Source organism: Cheilinus undulatus, linkage group 6, assembly GCF_018320785.1.
Source record: "Cheilinus undulatus linkage group 6, ASM1832078v1, whole genome shotgun sequence".
Lineage (NCBI taxonomy): Eukaryota > Metazoa > Chordata > Actinopteri > Labriformes > Labridae > Cheilinus > Cheilinus undulatus.
Window position 1 is genome coordinate 43,204,755 of NC_054870.1, and position 20,055 is coordinate 43,224,809.

The 20,055-nt window shown below is 40.7% G+C and overlaps 2 protein-coding genes across 2 annotated transcripts in view; both read left to right on the forward strand.

The window, feature by feature from the left end:
* The window catches only part of itga9 (integrin, alpha 9), a 110,885-nt gene extending 104,424 nt beyond the window's left edge, over nucleotides 1–6,461 (forward strand). The window contains exon 28 of the mRNA XM_041789043.1: nucleotides 1,903–6,461. Within this exon, the coding sequence (XP_041644977.1) occupies nucleotides 1,903–2,001 (99 nt within the window). The 3' untranslated portion in view covers nucleotides 2,002–6,461. The remainder of the gene's footprint in view (nucleotides 1–1,902) is intronic.
* A 1,989-nt stretch (nucleotides 6,462–8,450) lies between these two features.
* LOC121510926 lies at nucleotides 8,451–19,957 on the forward strand. The gene is made up of 8 exons (XM_041789311.1): nucleotides 8,451–8,726; nucleotides 8,806–8,983; nucleotides 10,964–11,147; nucleotides 13,753–17,049; nucleotides 17,136–17,303; nucleotides 18,542–18,714; nucleotides 18,814–18,931; nucleotides 19,048–19,957. The coding sequence occupies exons 2-8, from the start codon at nucleotides 8,964–8,966 to the stop codon at nucleotides 19,255–19,257; spliced, it is 4,170 nt and encodes a 1,389-aa protein (XP_041645245.1). The 5' UTR covers nucleotides 8,451–8,726; nucleotides 8,806–8,963; the 3' UTR covers nucleotides 19,258–19,957.
* The last annotated feature ends 98 nt before the right edge of the window (nucleotides 19,958–20,055 follow it).

Genomic DNA, 20,055 nt, shown 5'->3' on the forward strand with positions numbered 1-20,055 from the left:
ACTGAACTTTTACTTTCTCTAAACCAACAGAAAACTAACACAAGATTATTTCAATAAATGGTAATCATTCCTTTCTTTTTTGTAAAAATATGGATGCTTAACCTCCCAAAAGACAAGCTGGTCCTCTGTTTCCCTTATCTATCTTTCTCATACTATTGAGAGCTGGAATATTGCTGTATTATCAAGGGTCATTTGACTGATATTTAAGGCTACAGAGACTGGAAGGAAAAGTCTATCTGGATTCTAGTTTATATTTGTTTTCCTGTATTGTCATTTTTCTTGTCATTGACTTTCGGTCTGTCTTTTGGATTACTTTATGTCTGTTTTCACAAGTCTAGCTGGATTTTATAAATGTAAATACACCAAAAGGGACTTCAGTGATATTGTACTCAAATACATGCACTTTTGCGGCTATAGCAGCTTCCACTCTTCATGGAAGACTTTCCACAAGATTGTGTGTAGTTGAGTATTTCGTGGGAATTTGTGTCCATTCATTCTGGAGAGAATTTATGAGGCCACGCACTAATGATGGATGAAGGCATGACTCACAAACACCATTCCAGTTCATACCAAAGGTGCTCAATGTGGTTGAGACCAGGGTTCTGTGCCGGCCAGTCAAGTTCTTCCACACTGAACTCAACAAACCATGTCTTTATAGTCCTTTCTTTGTGTACTGGGCCACAGTCATGTTAGAGTAGAAAAGGGCCTTCATCAAACTGTTGCCACTAGGGCTGACAGCTTTAATTCGATCGGTTGATTAATTGATCGAAAAGCTTTTGTTCGACTAAGATCACCCTGGTCAGTTAATCACATATCATAAAGATTGTCCTTCACTGGCGATAAGGGGTCTAGCCCAGATCCTGAAGGACAGTTCCATACAATTATCCCTCCTCACACTTCACAGTTTGCACAGTGCAGTCAGGCAGGTAACATTCTCCTGGCATGGAGAAGTGGTGATGTGAGGCTTGCATGCAGCTGCTCAGCCATGGAAAACCATTCCAAGAAGCTCCCTCCACACAGTTTTTGTGCCTACATTAATGCCAGTGGAAGTTCAGAACTCTTCAGATGTGGAACCAGCAGAGCATTGGCGACTTGTATACATTATGCACCTTAGCCGTCATTGATTTTACGTGCCCTGCTGCTTGATGGTTGTTAGAACACTTCCACTTTCCAATATTATCACTTACAGTTGACAGTGAAATATCAAGCAGGGATGATAAATCACAAACAGTCCTATTGCAAAGGGGGCATCCATCACAATACCACACTCGAAGTCACTGAGCTCTTCAGAATAACCTATTTTGTATCACAAATGTTTCCAAATGGAGACTGCATGGCTAGGTGCTTGATTTGATACACCTGAGGCAACAGGTCTGATTGAAACACCTGAATTCAATAATTAACAGGTGTGGCTGAATACTAAATGTCTTTTTCCAAACTTATTTTAAAGAACTTCCAATCATAACTCTATGTCATCATTATTCTTTTGAGTTTTTAATTTTAAAAGAAACCGTCTCAGTGGCTAAGAGCTTTGGCTTCGTATTATCCTACAGATGTGAGAACGTATCAATTTTCTCATCTAAATCTCTATAAGAAAGTGAATACGTTTGTATAATCTGGAAGTATTCCTGTATTTTCCAGTACTGATATGATCTATCTGTAAAAAGCTCTTGGATTGTACCATAATACACCAACCTGTCTCCTGTTAGTCTCATTTCAAACAACTCAAAAGTGGGAAGTTATCCTAAAATCTTGTTATATGCTTTGGAAAACATTCTGAACTGTTGTAAGTGTACTTGGTTTGTGTTAAGGAAGTTGAAACGTGCAAAAACCGCAAGATTTTCTCTCCTGTAGTCAGATGTGACCATTCATCTCACCACTTGAGTTTTTGCTCCTTGACAGATGGGATTCTTCCGTCGGCGCTACAGAGAGATCATCGAGGCTGAGAAGAACAGGAAAGACAGCGAGGAAAGCTGGGACTGGATGGAAAAGAACCACTGAGACCCGCACTGTGGGGTCCCAGAGGAGCCAATGAGATTAGGGATTGGGTCGGGAAGGATCCAATAGCACGTGGTCTCGTAGCCCAGCCGCCAAAGTGGCACCAGGCCCTTCAGTCTTCCATATGTGGAAGAGGAGAATATTCTCCATATTTTTTGGAGACTTGATGTATTTTTTTGTGGGTGGGGGTCCAGGAAACAGGCTTCTGAGGTGACAGCATGGCTTGCCAGAGGACACTTGCTGTGGAATTCAGCTAATCTCAGCGGAGGGAACTCCCAGCCAGCGGAGCGGAGCTGTTGATGGAGACCCACATCCGTACGGGGATGTGGAGACGGCATGAATACTGGTGGACAACAAAACCCTCAGGGCTGTGTTATATAGCAAATTTATTTTTATACATACACTTTAAGCCATATAGTGTAAAACTGGGCTTGGAGAAGAGCTGAGGATTTGAAGGCCATTATAAACATACTGTAACTACAGTATGTTTTCCTAAAAGCACTGATGTTTGATAAGAATGAATGCCTTGGCTCCATAGCTTTACTTTTAATGCCAAAGAAATGTCCTGAATAGTAAATGATGGAGTCGTTTGTATATTCAGCTCTTCCTGGGAGTGAAAGATTGTATCTTTTCTTTACTATGTCCGGCTAATGGATATCTTTAAAACACATCTGACTGTCCTGCTTTCACACAGATGATAAGTCAGAGATAAATCTCAGTTTAAACCTACATACACACGATTAAAAAGTGCGCCATCTGATTGTGTCTGAGCTGATTCAGAGATGCTGAATACCAACTAAATGATCTTTCAGAGGGGATTTCCACGCTTCAGATTTTTAGGTTTATGATTCTTCAGAAGCAGGGATGCACCAATACCACTTTTTCTTTAAGAACAAGTTCAAGAAAATGCTCTCAGAAAATTATGTTATCATCAGATGTTCCTTACCCCTCCTCTTGACAATTTAGCAGTGTGCTCTACTTGTTTCTTCCTCATTTATGATGAAATATTACGTACTCACACCTTGCCTACTGACCATATTGAGCACAATATCTGCACCGTTTTATAAGTGAGAGCACTGAGGTATCAGCATCAGGTAACCTTTCTGGTACTGATATCAGTGCATCCCTATTGATAAGCATTCCTTTTGGTGATGAAGTATGAAAAAATGGAAGAATTCACTGCAAAAACAAAAATCTAAGTATGTATTTGTCCAATATCTTGTCAAAAATATCTTATTACACTTGTCATATTCCACATTTTCTTGACAAGCCCTTATAAAAAAACTTATTTCAAGATATTAAACAGAAAATCAGTACATCTGCCAATGCAGACAGGGTATTTCTCTCATTGAGCATCATGAAATAAGATATGCCAAGTCATGAAATACAGACTTCTGGATTCAACATACTCAAGTAAAACTTGCACCCCCACTACCAGATATTTTTACCTTTTACAAGAGATGTAGGCCTTATTTTTTGTGTATTTTTTTAAATTTTGAAATAAGATGTTTTTTTTCTAGACTTGTCAGTTGAATGTGGCCTACAATAAGTGTAATTTGTTATTTTATTTGTTCATTTGTGAGCATCCCAATTAGCTGTACCGTAGAGCAGTGGTTCTCAATGCAGGGGTCAAGATCCCCGTGAGGGTCACAAGATACTGAAAGGGGCCTTTCAAAATACAAAGAATATGTTTAAAATGATTTAAAAAACATGATATCATGTCCAGTGGACAAATGTAGTCTAACAATTGGATATTTTACCCATTTTTATGAGAAACAAACACATACATTTAGTGAATAACATAAAAACATTTGGTGAAATTTATGCTGAAACCAAAGTAATGTTTAAAAAAATCATTTAGATGTCAGTCTGCACACGACTATTTTTGAATGTGCATCAACTGTGCTTCAACCACTCTGAGGTACTAAAAGCGTTCTTGGTGTTTGGCACCTTTCTTTTAGGGGTTTGAGAACCCCTGCCCTAGAGCATAGTTAGTCCTCCTGGGGTCTATGTTATAAAAAACATACTTACAGGAATCTCAAATCTACTTTTAAAACATGATTAAGCAGCATAGTCCGCACAAACCATCACATTTTGGGGAGAAAATTAAGTTTAGGACATACATTTGACTACGTTTTTGCAGTGTTTGAAATAAAGTGAAACTATTATGAGGATTAAATTGTTTTTGTTTTAAAAGACAGCAGAATTCCTTTTGGGAAAATCAGTGATGTGATCTATCAAAAATAAAGCCATAATTTGGGATAGTGGTAAGCCCAGTGGTGTACTCAGTGGTCAAGGGGGAGCCAATTTCCCTCTATACCTGAAAAATGCAGCAGAAGTGCCCTAAAAATGGTAAAGTGCCTTCAGGACAGGTCAGGTCAGATATGGGCGCATATGCCACTTCTGCACTTTGCCGGGTCAACCTTTGTCCTGTACTGTTCTGGCCTCTTGATGGCCATCGTCCAGGCTTGTGCCAGGCTGCTTCCCCATCTCTCCAGGTCTGTCGCTCCCCAGGTCTGACATACAGATGGCACCCTTTTTTAATATTTTTGGCCCTGCCCTTCAGAAAGTCTTGAGTGCATCACAGTGTAAGGCTTTATTGTACTTTGAAAGGATATATTATGAGAGCATCTCCTGTTACTTGTGCTAATTATCATCAGGTTTAACTTCACTTATGTTTAATTTCAGCACAGCCGGCTCACGTCTCCTCTGATATTGCCTTTCAGAAAAAAGATTTTGGCTTACCATAGCCAAAAAAAAGCAGAATTTTCATGTAAATTTCAACAATTTGGACTATTTCCTCCAAATCTCTGATTTTTGTAACTGGTTTTTAAATTTTGTGAAATCAACACTGATGCTTAAACTTGAGGTTAAAAGGTCAATGAGACCAAAACTGACCAGATTGATCATCTCTATGGTGACATTTGTGATGTCCTCTAACTGCTGCAAGGGCAGACCAGTTAACAGCATAAAAAAAAACATTTCCTTGTAACAACACGTACTGAGTGACACATTTGATTGTTGAAAGATTTTTTAGAACCATACCCACACCTGTATGGGACAAGACCAGCACAGAGATGAGATGTACTCTATTATCCACCGGGGGGCTCCAGAAACGATACAAACCAGAAGTTCCTCACAGGAGCTTTACTGTGCCCCTGATACTCGACAAACCTTTTTCATTATCTGAATTTTGAGTTTCTTTAGTGGATCTAATATTTGCCAGCTTTCAGCTTTAGTCTTTGCTCTGTGCCTTGTTTTGAATTTACACTGCTCTGAATGTGCGCTCTGCAACAAAGCAAACTATCTGAAGCTGCTTTTGCAAGAAGCCAATCCTTGTGCATGCTGCTGATGCGTTAAAAAAGTCCCTAAAAGTTGCAAAGTTCAGATTTGTATTTTACTAAAATACAGTAGGAAATGATTCAGCGTACATTTTGACACAAGACCCGATCGTGACTTATTTCCAAAACCTTTCCAGACGTCACCTATGCTGCCCAGATTTAATTTAATGACGATGTTATTGGGCGTAGGGTTTTAGTGTGAAACATGATATACCTTTCTCTCCACGGCCAGATGAAAGTCAGTGATGGGAGTCCACCTTCAGTCATTTACAGGGGCCCGTGGAATGAGTAATGCCCTAAAAATAGGTGGGAATGTGCTGCACTCAATCACTACACATAAACGAGCTCTTTGGGGCTCCTGGGAAAAGCTTATTTTAAGTCAACATGGAGGAATGTCAGCACCAAGAAAATCTGCCACTATTAAAGTTCACAGCTTTTACTCTGCATGTTCTTAAATCTTGTTAAAGCTGGGTTGGATTGTGATTGGAGTTTTTTTTGCAGAAACACAGATTGATTTCTTCTCAGATATCTCAAAGAAGTGAAAATATTGAGTTAGGTGTACATCAGTAGAGCTATATCAGAAGAAATCATGGAAATATGCTCTTAAAGTGATCTGATGTTGGTTTTAAAGATTTTTATGACCCAAAATAAATATGTAACTGACGAATTATGGGCAGTTTTTCACTGAATTGGACTCCGATTTAAACGTGCAATGCCAAAGATCAGAATCTTGTTCATATTTAAGTGCAAAGACACTTTATGGCTCACTTTGGTTCCTTTGCTCTCTATTTTTGTGCTGTCTGAATCTTTTATACACTTTATTTTTACCATTTTAATTCCACTGGCATGACTGCATATACTGTACACATTCACGTCTTCCCTCTGCGTGCGTTAAAGCGACGCTGAATCTTCATGCAGAGAAACCGACACTTGACATTTTTTGGTTTAGTTCTGACTGTGATGGTTATAAATTTTGTTTGTATGTTTTGTTAATCACACCGTTATTTGGGGTTTTGTTCTGAGTATACTACTGTCACTGAGTATCATTTCCAATATAGTGTGCTGTATGTTTGATGTTTAAAGTCATGTTGGGGCTGTATATTTATCTGTCGATAAATTTTAGAGTGAAATTTCTCGCCTCTGTGTTTCTTTTGTCAACATCAGTCAGTTTCAGTCACTGGTAGGTGAATGTCTGTTTTGCTGGTGTTTAGTGCCCTCTGGTGGCTGCTTTGCACAAAAATCAAAAAACAGCACTACAAATTGCACATATAGCAACATATTTTCTGTTTACAGGGGTACAGATGAGGATGAAATAATCAGCCCCCTGTGAAAATTTAAGATTTTGTAAGTATTTCCCAAGTGCTGATGCTGTGCCTATAAAAAGTAATCACCTTGGATGTTTTACCCCTTTTACTGATTTCATAAATCAATCATGGTCAATATAATTTGACTTTTTTGACAAAAAAACTTTTTAATGTCAAAATGAAAACAGATTTCTACAAAATAATGTCAATTAGATAAAAAATGTGTAACAAAATAATGTACTGTGTAAGTTTTCACCCCCTTTAAAGTTCACCCATCCCTTTTCTCTACGACCCATCCCATTGGGGGTCGCAGGAGACTGGGGCCTATCCCAGCTGTCACTCGGCAACCCTGGACTGGTTGCCAGCCAAACTCAGGGCTGACATATAGAGACAGACAACCAGGCACTCTCACAGTCACACCTACAACCAATTAAGAATCACCAGTTGTGAGCATGTTTTTGGTGTTGGTAGAAAGCTGGAGTTCCTGGAGAGAACCTACGCATGCACAGGGAGAACATGCAAACTCCGCACAGAAAGGCCCTGGCCGGGAAGCCAACCAAAAACCCTCTTACTGTTTGTAATATAAAGACACCTGTGCCTGGAAGGTCCAGTGACTGGTTATTCAGTATTCCTTGCTACCATTACACCATGAAGACAAAAGAACATTTTTTTTAAACTTTAAATGATGATTAGGTGAACCCCTGAGTGAACAAAATAAACTCTACAGCAACTCCATTCAAAGGAGTAATACAGAACAAAGTTTACATATTACAGAGCTGTTTTTTAACTCATTACAATCCTTGCAGAGTTCATTTTTAATTCCACAAAGAAATATTTGCCACTCACTGAAGAACAATTTCTTCTCCATATAGAAATAGGTAAGGCTTTTTATAGAGCTGTATCTTACTCTAAACAAGCTGATGTTCCTGTTTATATAGAGCTACATTTTCTAATAATAAAGAAACTATTGTGATGGACATATATCAAGGACCCATAAGCAGACTTTGGCTATGTTCACACTGCAGTTAGAAGTGATCTGAGTCTGATTTTTTTGCTCAGATGTGACCGGTATCTGATTTTTTTTTTCTGACAGTGTGAACAGCACAAGTCACATTGAACCTGATCTTTTCAAATCAGATTCAGGCCACTTTCGTATGTGATTTTGAATCAGATACGTATCTGATCTTTTTGGAAGCTGACTGCAGTGTGAACAGGCAAACAAAAAAAATCAGATCTGAGAAAAGATCAGAATTGAGCATTAAGGCCTGCAGTGTGAACGTAGCCTATGAGACGAGGTTAAAAGGAGTTTATTTGACAACAACAATAGTACAAACGATGGTGAGTGTAGTGGCTGCCTGAAGCACAGGTAGAGAGATGGAGGCACAGCAAAAGGGGACAATAAAGGAGTAAAACAAGGCAAAAAACTCAGTGAGAAATCACAAGAGTCAAAGATTGATGAGGAGCCAGGTTACCTGATGAGTACACTGGTGTCTGTGTGTTTAACACCAAGTGTGTAGTTCTTGATTGCCAAGGATTAGCTGCAGCTGGGACTCCTAACGAGCTTCAGCTGTGACTGTCCATGAGTGAAGGTAGTGGAATTAAAACTGAAGTGAGTGTGGTTGAAGTTTTACTCTAGCAAAATATTATCTGTGTTTTTACTGCACCTCTGGTGGTTGTTGGTAATAATTACACTAAAAAGGTAAATCTGAATATTTTTGAGTAAAATATTTGTAACTCTGGAAAAATTACTCCCCAGATTTTCCTGTGTGTGACTACTCTGAAGAAGTTACAAACTTCAGCAGCTGAGATGGGAGAGACGGTGCATACAACAGCTGTTGCCTGGGTTCTTCAACATTCAAGAAAGCCACTGTTGAATCATATCAACGTTAAAAATTCTGGTATCATGTCGACCTAAGACAGCATACATTGAAAATATCCAGAAGAAAAGCAGCCATTCCTCACACCTGACCAGGCTGAATGTGTTTGGTCAGGTGACCCCAGTTGCTATGAAGCACTGAAGTCAAGCACCTGTTCTGTGGAGTCAAATGAATAATTCACACACCTACTACACTGAGTAGAGCAGGTACATTTTCATCATGATTAAACAGCTCAGCTACCTTTGACCTGAGAAAACACATAGTAAACTATGTCCTCTTTACTAGATCATGGGCTGATCAGGACCGCAGCAGTGGAGCAGGTCGTTGCTCCGATTGCGAGTCACCTTTGTTACCTGGTGCTGCTGTGTGACAGTGCAGAGGATGTGGAGCAGTTCAGCCAGCTGGAGGAGGCGGCTCAGGCTGTGGCTAAAGCTACGGAGAACATGGCAGCAGTCACGTCCAGGTATGTACACTGCCTTGAAGAAGTGTTTGCCCCATTCTTAGTTTCCTATTTTTTTGTATACTTGTCACTCTTAAATGTTTCAGGTCATTAAACAAATTTTAATACTAAACAATGATAGCCTGAGTAAATACAAAATGCAGTTTTTGAATGATGATTTTATTTATTAAAGCTTGAGCTTGAGGTCATGAACAGATGACATTATCCTTCAGGATTTTCTGGTAGAGAGCTGAATTCATGGTTCCAGCAATTACAACAAGTGGTCCTGAAGCAGCAAAGCAGCCCCAGATCATCACACTAACACCACCAGTTGTAACAGGATGCACACCTTTCAGAGAATTCAGCTTTCATCTCATCAGTCCATAGAATATTTTCCCTAAAGTCTGTAGGAAATCGAGTGTAAGAATGTGTCAAGTGTAAGATGAGCCTTTGTGATCTTTTTGGTTAGCAGTGGTTTGGCCTTGGAACTGCATGATGCCATTTTTGCCCACTCTCTCTTTCTCATTGTTGAATCATGAACACTGACTCTAACTGAATCAAGTGAGGCCTGCAGGTCTTTAGATGTTGTTCTGGGTGCTTCTCTGACCTCCTGGATGAGTCATCGTTGCACTCTTGGAGTAAGTTTGTAGGGCTGGCCACTCCTGGGGCAGTTCCCCAGTGTTCCAAGTTTTCTCCATTTGTGGGTAATGGCTCTCACTATGGTTTGCTGGAGTCCCAAAGCCTTAGAAATGTCTTTTTAACCCTTTCCAGAATGATAGGTGTCATAAATTTGTTTTTCATCTGTTCTTAATTTTCTTTAGGTTGTGGAATCATATGTTTTTCATTTAATATGGGAAAAGTCATCTAAACCAAACTGGCCCTATGTGAAAAAGTAATTATTTTAAAGCGCAACACATCATGCTACAACCAAAAGAACTCAATAACGGATGAAAAACAAAGTCACTGACATCTAGAGTTATAAAGCAATTTCTATGGCGTTGAGACTCCAGCAAACCAAGGTGAGAGCTATTACCCACAAATAGAGAAAACTTGGAACAGTGGTGAACCTTCCCAGGAGTTGCAAGCCCACCAAAATGACTCCAAGAGTGCAACGATGACTCATCCAAGAGGTCACAGAACCACCCAGAACAACATCTAAAGACCTACAGGCCTCACTTGATTCCGTTAGGGTCAGTGTTTATGAATCAACTGTTACATCAGCATTTCATTTCATAAAAAGATCATCATACCAAAAGTAAAACATGGTGGTGGTAGTGTGATGGTCTGGGGCTGCTTGTTGCTTCAGGACTTGGATCACTTGTTGCAGTTGATGGAACTGTGAATTCTGCTCTCTACCAGAAAATTTGAGCCTGTGTCCTCAAATTCAAGCACACTTGGGTTATGCAGCAGGTCACTGATGTTAAACACACCAGCAAGTCCACCTCTGAATGGCTTTAATATGACTTGGGATGTTGTGGCGTGTCCTTAAACAGGATGTTCATACTGGAAATCCTCCAATGTGACTGAATTAAAATAATTCTGCAAAGAAGAGTGAGCCAACAATCCTCCACAGTGATGTGAAAGACCCATTGCCAGTTATCATAAACACGTGCTTGCAGGTGTCCTCACCAAGAGTGGCTATCACCAATCATTCAGTTTAAGGGGCAATTACTTTTTAACACAGGGCCAGGTAGGTTTGGATGTCCTTTTGCCCCGAATGTGATAAATTAGCATTTAAAAACTGCATTTTGTAATTACTCAGGTGATCCTTGCCTAATATTAAAATGTGTGTGATTATCTGAAACATTTAAGTGTGACAAATGTGAAAAATAGGAATGAGGAAGAGACGAAAACTTTTACCACAGCACTGTAAATGATGGGATAAAGAAAGCAGGACTGATTGCAAAAATGAAAGCTGCAAGTATTAAATGTCAGCTTCTAATGGTTGAAAATACTGATGCCTAATGAGTGATATGATATGCACTGTATGTTCTGTACTTCCAGGCATATAAGTGACACAGAAGATGAAGTTCTGCACATGGAGATGTCATCGCTGTTGGAGTCAGTCAGTGTTTCAGGACAACATGTGCTCCTAGCAGCCCAGAAACTCACCATCCAGCCTGGTTTAACCGAGCACAGAGAGGAGCTCATCACTGCTACACAAAACGTCTTCTTAGGAGTAGTCAAGGTAATGGACACCATTTTACCACTTTAAAAGCTGGCTATGTGAAAATATTCAGTTAGATTTAAGATGTGAAAATAAACAGAGATAAATAAGAATCACTGATTTAAAGCTCTGATGGTCCAAACACGTCTATCTTCCACAGCTGCATCTGCTTTTTATTCTCCCAGAGGTTTCCTTAAATGGTAATGCTACCTCACACAGCGAGAGGCCAAGATGCTGGATGATTTAAATTTCACAACAGAAATATCTCAGCTGGTCATCAAGATCACTGGCCTAAACTGAAAGTGCTGTAATAAATAACTGCTAACAGATTGCTACTGCTTTACTGTGTAAGCCTCTCACTCAAATCTAATCTTTGGTGTCAGCCTAGTGGAATCAAATCTGCTATTGTGCATAAGCTGGAAAAAAAGGCACTAAAGTCTTTGCAGAAATGTTAAAAATCTCTTGTATGCCATTCCTGCTTTACCTCATTGGTTGTGGGAAGCTCTCTTCAGAGTTGAAACAGTCAAAGTATTTCAGCACACAAGACTATCATATGAATCAGCAATTTGTGAAGTTTCAACATTTTGCTGCAAACAAACATTCTAACAGACAGAATTGCTTTATTTCCCATCATTGTTCTAGGTCTGGGATGAGGTTGCAAAACGATCTGGGCCTCCTGTCTTCACCCATAAAGCAATCAAACTAAAGTGAAACTCACTTATAAACAGAATCTGTGCATACCCAGGGATATGGGCAGAAAATAAGTTTCTTTAGTTTACTGGGTATGATCCTGTGTGGATGAGAAACTATCTCTATAGAGATGATCAGGGTTAAGATTAAAAAAAAAAAATACTCCATTTATTTTTGTTTAGAGCTGCACAGTGGGGCAGTGGTTAGTGCTATTGTCTCTCGGCAAGAAGGTTCAATTTTCTCCCTTTGCAAGCAAGAGTTCTTTCCAAGTCCTCTCGCTTCCTCCCACATTTCAAAGACAAGTTTGTTAACTGGTGACTCTAAATTGCCCGTAGGTGTGAGTGTGGCTGCTTATTTGTCTGTCATCACTGTGATTAACCCATGACCTTTCCAGGGTGTACCCTAACCTGACATGCCAGACAGACTTTTTCTATGCCCACTGCATGGGATATATTTCACATTAATCTTGGAAACCTCCCACAGAAAGTGTTTGAGAAGGGCAGGGCTTTTTGAAAAATTCTCTGAAGGTGATTAGATGAACGTTCTGTCTGTCATACTTATTACAAGCCAGTCAGAGTGAAAAGACAAAAGGAGATAGCAGACATGCATAGCTCTGGTAGTAACCTGAGCTTGACAAGAACGCACTGCTGTAGTTTATGAACACTGAAGCTTGTTGGCAGATAAAACTCATGCCAAGGCTGGTAGGGAGAAGCGCAAAAATATCCTCTCTGCAAAGAGAAGCTCTCAGTGTGGCCCTTTGCTTTTGTTTTAATGAAGAGGTGTGCTCTGGTTCTGATAAAACAACTGGGGGCCACGTTAGAGTGGTTCTCAACTGCTCTAGCCTTATAACCCAGCAATATCTTTGATGACACTTCGCAACCCAAATTTCTAAAAATTTTAAACAATGCACTTTTAAATAAATATAAATATTGCACTTAAGAGCTTGGATTTAACAGAAATGACAGGAACAAGAGACAAGACAAAACTCACATTTTACACCCTCCTTTCCTCATAATAACATGTAAATTTTAGCCTATTTTCCAGAGATTTTGAGACATTACTTCATTAGCATGGTAAAAGCAGCTCTTTTATTGCAAGGAAAGGAGATAAATAAGTTGAAATATCAGTAAAATATTTAAATTTACCCATTATCACAATAAAACACAGTAAAATGAACTGTATGTTTGCATGTTCTTCATTGGCTTTTGCCACTATTTCTTTGCAGACACATTTGCGGCCCACTGAAAACTGCTCCACAATCCACTTTTGGGTCCCGACCCTCCAGTTGAGAACCACTGGTCTAGAGGATCCCTCTTGTAAAAATGGAAGAATGATGCAATTTTCAGCATTTTGAATCCTATGTACTCAATGGCATTGGGGTATTACTTTGTTACAAAATCATGCACTTACACTGTGATAAAGAATATTTTGTGGCACTAACTTATGTGCAGAGGCACTGAGATCAAATTCAGATTAATAATACAAAAAATAGAAAATTTAAAAACATTTATATTAGACATTATGCATGAGAAATATGACCTCTGTCAAGCAGATTATTTTGGTTATACCATGTTACTGTTTTAATCATCAAAGTTTTAATGCAGGGCTTTTACTTGAAGTAAATTATCTGCACATTTTCATCAAGTAAGACATGAGGAAAGGCTAGGGTGTACTGATTTATGGCACTAAAAATTACCCACTTCACCAGAGCCCTCAATTTAACAAAAACAAAAAGTAGTAAACATAGGAGCAGGGTTAATCTCTACTTATTCTATTTTATTCATTGGGATCCTCCTGGTGGTAGAATTTCCAGGTGTTTTATAAAAGCCTAAACCATCACTGCTAAATTCCACAAACCTCCAACTAGGTGGACTGACCTCCATGTATCTAAAAACGTTTTAAAATGTAGTTACATCATCTGTCTCTCTGCTTCTAGGTTCTGTTAGTGGACGATGATGCTAAAGTCAGAAGAGTTGTAGCTGCTGCTGATGAAGTTTTGGAGCGCCTTTCCCAGCTCGGCTCCTCCTCGGACATCAAATCTCTGCTCAAGTCCTTTCAGATGTTTTCTGAGGCTCTTCTCCACCTCAAAAGTCTAACAGTGGAGAGAGCAAACTCACTACAGGATCCCAGACAAACCCAACAGCTTCTTGATTCCTCGGATATCCTGAGGAAGTGCATTTCCATGCTGCACACAGCCATGTGTACGACCATCAAACACCCTACCAGCGAACAGGCCAAGGAAGCCAAGAGGTACATCCTGGACAAGGTGCAGAGCACAGTGAACGACATTGTTATCACCCTGAAAAGTGAATGCCAGAGCGGATCACTTGGACCCTGTGGGTACTACACAGCTAGGAGGAATAATCTGCTGCAAATACTTACAGACTCCTCCACCTCGTCAATCCAAGGCAGTGGCTTCAACAGCTTGGTGAGAGATCTCGTTTTTCATTGCATGGTGATTGCAAACTCCTCTCGCAGAGAGTTTCAGCAGAAAGTGGTGGGCCACAATCGTCAAATCCTGCAGTTTTGGGCGGACATACAAAATATCTTAAAGTCCCCAGAAGATTCTGAGCTTAGCTTTGAGAAGACCTGCAAATTATTGATCCAACAAATACAGATGCTTGACAAAATTTTGATGACCAGCGCTCTTTATCAAGTCTTGGATACATTTCTCTCAGCTTCTTCCACACTTAAGGAACTTTTAAGTGTCATGAAACAGACTCTAGCTGTAGAGTCTTCAACAGATCTTGATCTGAGCATTATACAGCCTCTGGTTGAAGATTTTATATCCTCCACTGATGGGATAATCCAGTTGGCAAGCTTCGTCTCATCTGTGGCCGCTGACGCCAAAAGTTTGGAGAATGTGGAGAACTCACGAGTGTGCCTCACACGACTCAGAGCTCAGATCGCGCCTCTTTCCTTGGAGTTGGCGGATAATTCAGTGCAGACAGTTCGAAAACTTAATGAGGTGTGTCAACATTGGGAAGAGGAGACAAGTCAGCTTATAGATGCTCTTAGTGATGTCCTAGATGTGAGGGAGTTCACCAGTGTGGCTATAAATGAGATGGTCAATGATCGGCATGGATGTGACTCAGCGTACAGAGAGCAGAGCTATAAACTCTTCAACGAACATGCGATGAATCTAATTTCTCACATGAAGATGGTAGTTCAGTCTGTAAGGAGGCACTTGGAGAGAAGTGATGACCCCATCTACAGGAATGGCCTCCTGGTTCTGCTGAAACAGGTTCAGACGTCTCAAGCCGAAGTGGGCGAATCAGTCAGAGACATGCTAGTTGGTTCAAGTTTAAATGTAGAGGTTTATTCTACTTTTTCAAATAATGTCTCCATGGCAGTTCAGCATGTCAAAGTGCTCAGAAAGGGACTGGACGGACAACATCATCCACATCTCCTGAGTCCACTGAGAGAGGGGGTGCGTCAGCCCGAGATCCCACAGTCTTGTGCCCCAGTCAAAGAAGATGATGTTTTGAATCTGGTTCACATGAGAAAGGGCTCAGATTCTCCTGTTTTGGAGGTTATAGAGAGGGATTCCCAAGGAGAGAAGGAGGAAGATCAATCAGACGAGGAAACTATAGAAGCAGAGCTGCCTCGTAAATATGACAGAGAAGATTTAGAGATCCCAGCTGTGTCTGCAGAGCCCAAACTGATCCACAAGGCTCATGAATTTGACCTCCTGCCCCTCTTGTATGAGGTTGTGACTGTGACTAAAGGGAAAGATGTGACAGCGCTCAACCAGGCCTGCACTGGCGTGCTTGAGGTGTCCAACTGCTACGCTCAAGCTGCAAAGGAAGCCTCAGCTGTCGTTGACGCGGTCGATCGTCAAACGCTGGAAAGCTTCAGAGCAGAGCTGGTGTCACTGACCCCGCTGCTCGTACAGACGGCTCAGGAGACGGCGATGAGCTCAGCTATGAGTACTGAGAGCATCTACAAACACAGCACACAGTTTTCTGACCTTATTAGCAACACCAGGAAGGTTTTGCTGCCAGTCGCTGGAACTTGGTATCATGCTCTTTACAACGAGCTGCAAGGAAATCTTCAAACAAAAGCAGTTGCTGTTGCACAGACACTAAATGATGTCATGGCTTTGTGTGCTGACGTGGTCCAACTCTTAACTTCATCTGATTTGACCTCAAAAAGTGACAGTCAGGAAACCTTCAGCATTTTGCACAACAAACTGAACAAAGCCCAGAACAACACAAGGTATCTAGTAGAGTTTTCCACCTCAATGGAAGGACAGGTGGATCAGTTAGACGGCTTATGTATCCTCTGGGGTCTGTCCATTCAGATTCTGCTTAAATCTCTTGATAAAATTTTGGGAACATCAACTGCGATGAACCACATGGGCCCTCAGAAGCAGCTATCAGTATTGTCTGAGAATTCACTACGAATCCAAGAGGCAGCAAGGCTAACTAGCCTGAACTGTAGAAGTGCTTTCAAATCCAAACAATTAACAGGATATCAGGATGAACTTAAAGTGTTGACTGAAGCCTATATCAAAGCTGCTGAAGAGCTTGATTTAATGACCAATGTGGTGCAACTTGCAAGATCAGAGCTCTTACAAAGACATCTTTTGATAAAAATTAGAGTCCTTTCTGGTCATTTGAGCAAAGCCAATAAGGATTATGACTCTGCTCTTCAAAATATCACCAGCATTGCTTATTTTGCTGCTGAACACTTCAGAGAGAACAACACAGAAGATGCAGAGCAGAAATTTGAAAACGCAGCACAACCTCTTTCTGAAAATGTAAAGCTTGCAACCAAAAAAGTTGAAGATTGCTTGAACTACATCCGTGACCCACACGCCCGCTCTAATCTGAGGTCTATCAACGACCACTTGTCTTTCCAGATCTCTGATATAATCAGCAGAGCGAGACTCATGGTGGAGACTCACTTCATAAGTGATACACTAAGCCTAGATGTGCAGATACAGTGCTGGTCTGCCAAAGCTCACTATGTGACGGAAGAGATCAGGAAGCAAGACGGGATCCATCAAGAGGCTAAGGAGCACATTAAGGCAGGTCTGCAGGGCAGAACACCTGAGGATATCAAAGATTGGTCAAGTTCAGTCCCATCTAGAGTCAAAGAAGTGGAGTTTCCCACAGACATTGCAATGACTTTCCCCCAGAAAGTTGATAAAGAAAGAGTAGATGCTGCAGAACCCAGCATTCCCATTATGGCTGTGGTCGAACATGTGACTGAAAATATGGGGAAAGATGTAAGTATCTCCTGACTGGCAATACTTTTCAGTCCATAGACTACTTTTTGGCATATTCCTCATGTCCGTATTTTCTTTTTCTTCAGGATGTTGCATACAAAGAAGCTTCTTCACTCACCTACACCTCCCTTTTTCTGAAGCAAGAAAGTGACAGCTGGGATCCCAAGGACAACCGAATAGTCCAGGTGACCAGGAAGATGGCTGACACCATATGTTACATGACCCAGTACCTGAAGCATAAAGGCCCAATACCGGTAACAACCACTAGAAGCCACTATAAAGATTACAGCTGTGTCTCAATTCAGGGGTAGCATCCTTTAAAGGACTCAGGCTATAAAGGGCCCACCCTTGGGATGACTGTGACTGTGATGGTAGAGGGTTGAGGTAGTTATTACATTATTTAGTTACTCACAGCTAAAAATAACTAGTTACACCACTAGTTGCATGAAAAATACAATGCTAAACTATACATATTCCTTCGATAGTGTTATACAATGTAATGGCACTATTTCATGCCCTAGAAGGCATAAGATGTCAAGACAAGAAGTGATGTTAGAAGACAGGACTTAGTGTAAATGTGTTTTATAAGCAGTTATTCTGCTTTCATGTACGTCTGTCATATGTTAAGTGGTAATGAAGTCAATGAAAGATGGTCACTGCCTCCTGATAATTCTACATAACACTACAATTAGCACAAACCCTTCCTCTAATAAGATGGGTATTCACAAGACCTCTCCTTTCTGCTCTGAAATTTTAAAAAAGGCAAGCGCAAAGTTGTGTAAAATCAAACCAAAAAAGCAACTCGCAGTAAACTAAGTCAAAAATAAGGCAATGGTAGGTACCATTTCCTCTAAATCTGCTGCCACAAGCCTATTTATCTCAGCTTGTGGGGTTACCTGTGGCTGCTGTAGAAAATTGAGCTCTGGCTGTTTGATAGGTGTCTACATCATGTAGTTATCTTGAGCATCAACTGGGCTCTGGAGGTCTCTAGCTTCTAGCTTTGTGTTAAGCCAGACATACACTATGCAATTTCAAGCCAACTCTGACAGCTGTGGTGAAATGTCAGCTCATACTGTGTGACTGAATTGCCTATGATGCACTGCAATTGTACACAACTTATGTGCTGACACTATAAGGACCACTGGATAAGCATAAGCTACAGTGTTCTTACTGTGCTAGTGAATTCTGTGACAATAATCAATGTTTTATTTCAAGTCTCGCACCCTGAGGTTGAAGTCAGATCCATTCATATCCTTGCTCTCGCTCTCTGCTATTTCTCCCTCTATCCCACACAAACAAACAAACACAGCCATCCTAGCTTTAGTATGCTGGGCTTCCCTTGACTTCCAGGAGAAACACTAATCACTCTGCTGTGATGTAAGCCATCTCAAATGGGCCTTCCAGGAGATGCAGTCCCTGAAATGAGACACAACTTATACATTTCTTAATATTAGTTAGATTTTTAATCTCCAATTATTCATTTTTATTCCAGAATAAAGAGGCATTTGTAACTGCAGCCAAAGATGTGATCTCAAACTGCCAATCAGTGACTCAGTTTATCAGGATCATTGCCAACCACTGCTTGGATAAACAGTGCACTGTTGAACTCTCCCTCATTGTTGAACAGATTCTCACCATCACCAACCAGCTCAACATCATCTCCAGGTCAGTGGGGCTCTGTCTTAAATGTCATGCTAAAAGAAATCAGCAAAAATGTATTTAAAGAGCAAGTTAATGACAGCATTTCTATCTACCTTTACTCAGTGTCAATGCTGTGACACCAGGCTGTAAATCATCCGATGAGATCCTGGTGAAGAACGCACAAAATCTACTCCAGACTGTCCTGCGTGGGGTCCATGCTGCAGAGACGGCCTGCATCACAGTAAATCAAACCCATAATGCATAACATACTTGTATTGATAATTTCCTTGTTGTTATTTCTGTAATGGAACTGTATTTCAATAGAATTTCATAGAGAACATACCTCTTGATTTCCAGGGGTTGAAGCAGCCTGAGCCAAACTCGGATGGTGCTGAGGCCACAGCTTTGTGTTTCCAGTGGAGGAGAAAACTGGAGATCCATCGAGCCCAGCAGACATCCAACCCAGAGACTGATGAGCTGGGTTTGAGGAAAACCTCATCTCACCCAGTACCACCAAGTCTTGCTCCGTCAGTAAATGTGACAAATACCAGCCCAAAACACAAATAATAATAGTGTCCTCCCCAAAACACCCTGAAACATCTTTCATCATATTGCATGCAAAAGTAAGATTCAAACCATGACTTTTTGTATTGACAGAAGCAGTCTGACCCTTTACTCAGTCCTTAGTTGAAGCACCTTTGGCAGCAACTACAGCCTCGAGTCTTTTTGAATATGCTGCAACAAACTTTGCACACATGGAATAGGAAATGTTCTGCCATTCTTCTCTCAAGCTCAGTCAGAGTGGACGAGACTGTTGGCGACCAGCCATTTTCATGTCTCTCCAGGGATGATTTCAAGTCAGGGCTCTGGCTGGGCCACTCAAGGAAATTCACAGCCACTCCTGTGTTGTCTTGGCTGTGGGCTTAGGGTCATTATCATGTTGGAAGATGAACCTTAGGCCCATTCTGAGGTCCTGGGCCCTGCTGAACAGATTTTCAGTGATATCTCTGTACTTTGTTCCACCCAGCTTTCACTCAACCCTGACCAGTCTCTCAGTCCCTGCTGCTGAAAAACACCCCCACAGCATGCTGCTGTCACCACCATGCTTCACTGTTGGGATGGCATTGGGCAGATGCCTAGTTTCCTCCAGACATAATTAAGGTCGAACCTTCAAAAAGAGGGATCAGTGAAAGTGAAAGATTTCTAAAAACATAAAGTTTGTGATGGTGAGCTGAAGCAAAGGAATAAAATTAAACCACAGTTCAAATAAATACAGTTGTTAAAATATTTTTGACTGAAGGCAAGATATATAATACTAGTTGTGTTAAATTAATGAATGCTGAAATGTGACAATGTAAAAGGACA

Bases quoted from the DNA above. Each gene is read 5' to 3' on its own strand.
- LOC121510926 (XM_041789311.1), top strand. From the start codon at position 8,964: ATGGCAGCAGTCACGTCCAG. The intron at 11,148-13,752 runs GTAATGGACACC...CTCTGCTTCTAG, and splicing joins TCTTCTTAGGAGTAGTCAAG to GTTCTGTTAGTGGACGATGA. The intron at 17,050-17,135 runs GTAAGTATCTCC...CTTTTTCTTCAG, and splicing joins CTGAAAATATGGGGAAAGAT to GATGTTGCATACAAAGAAGC.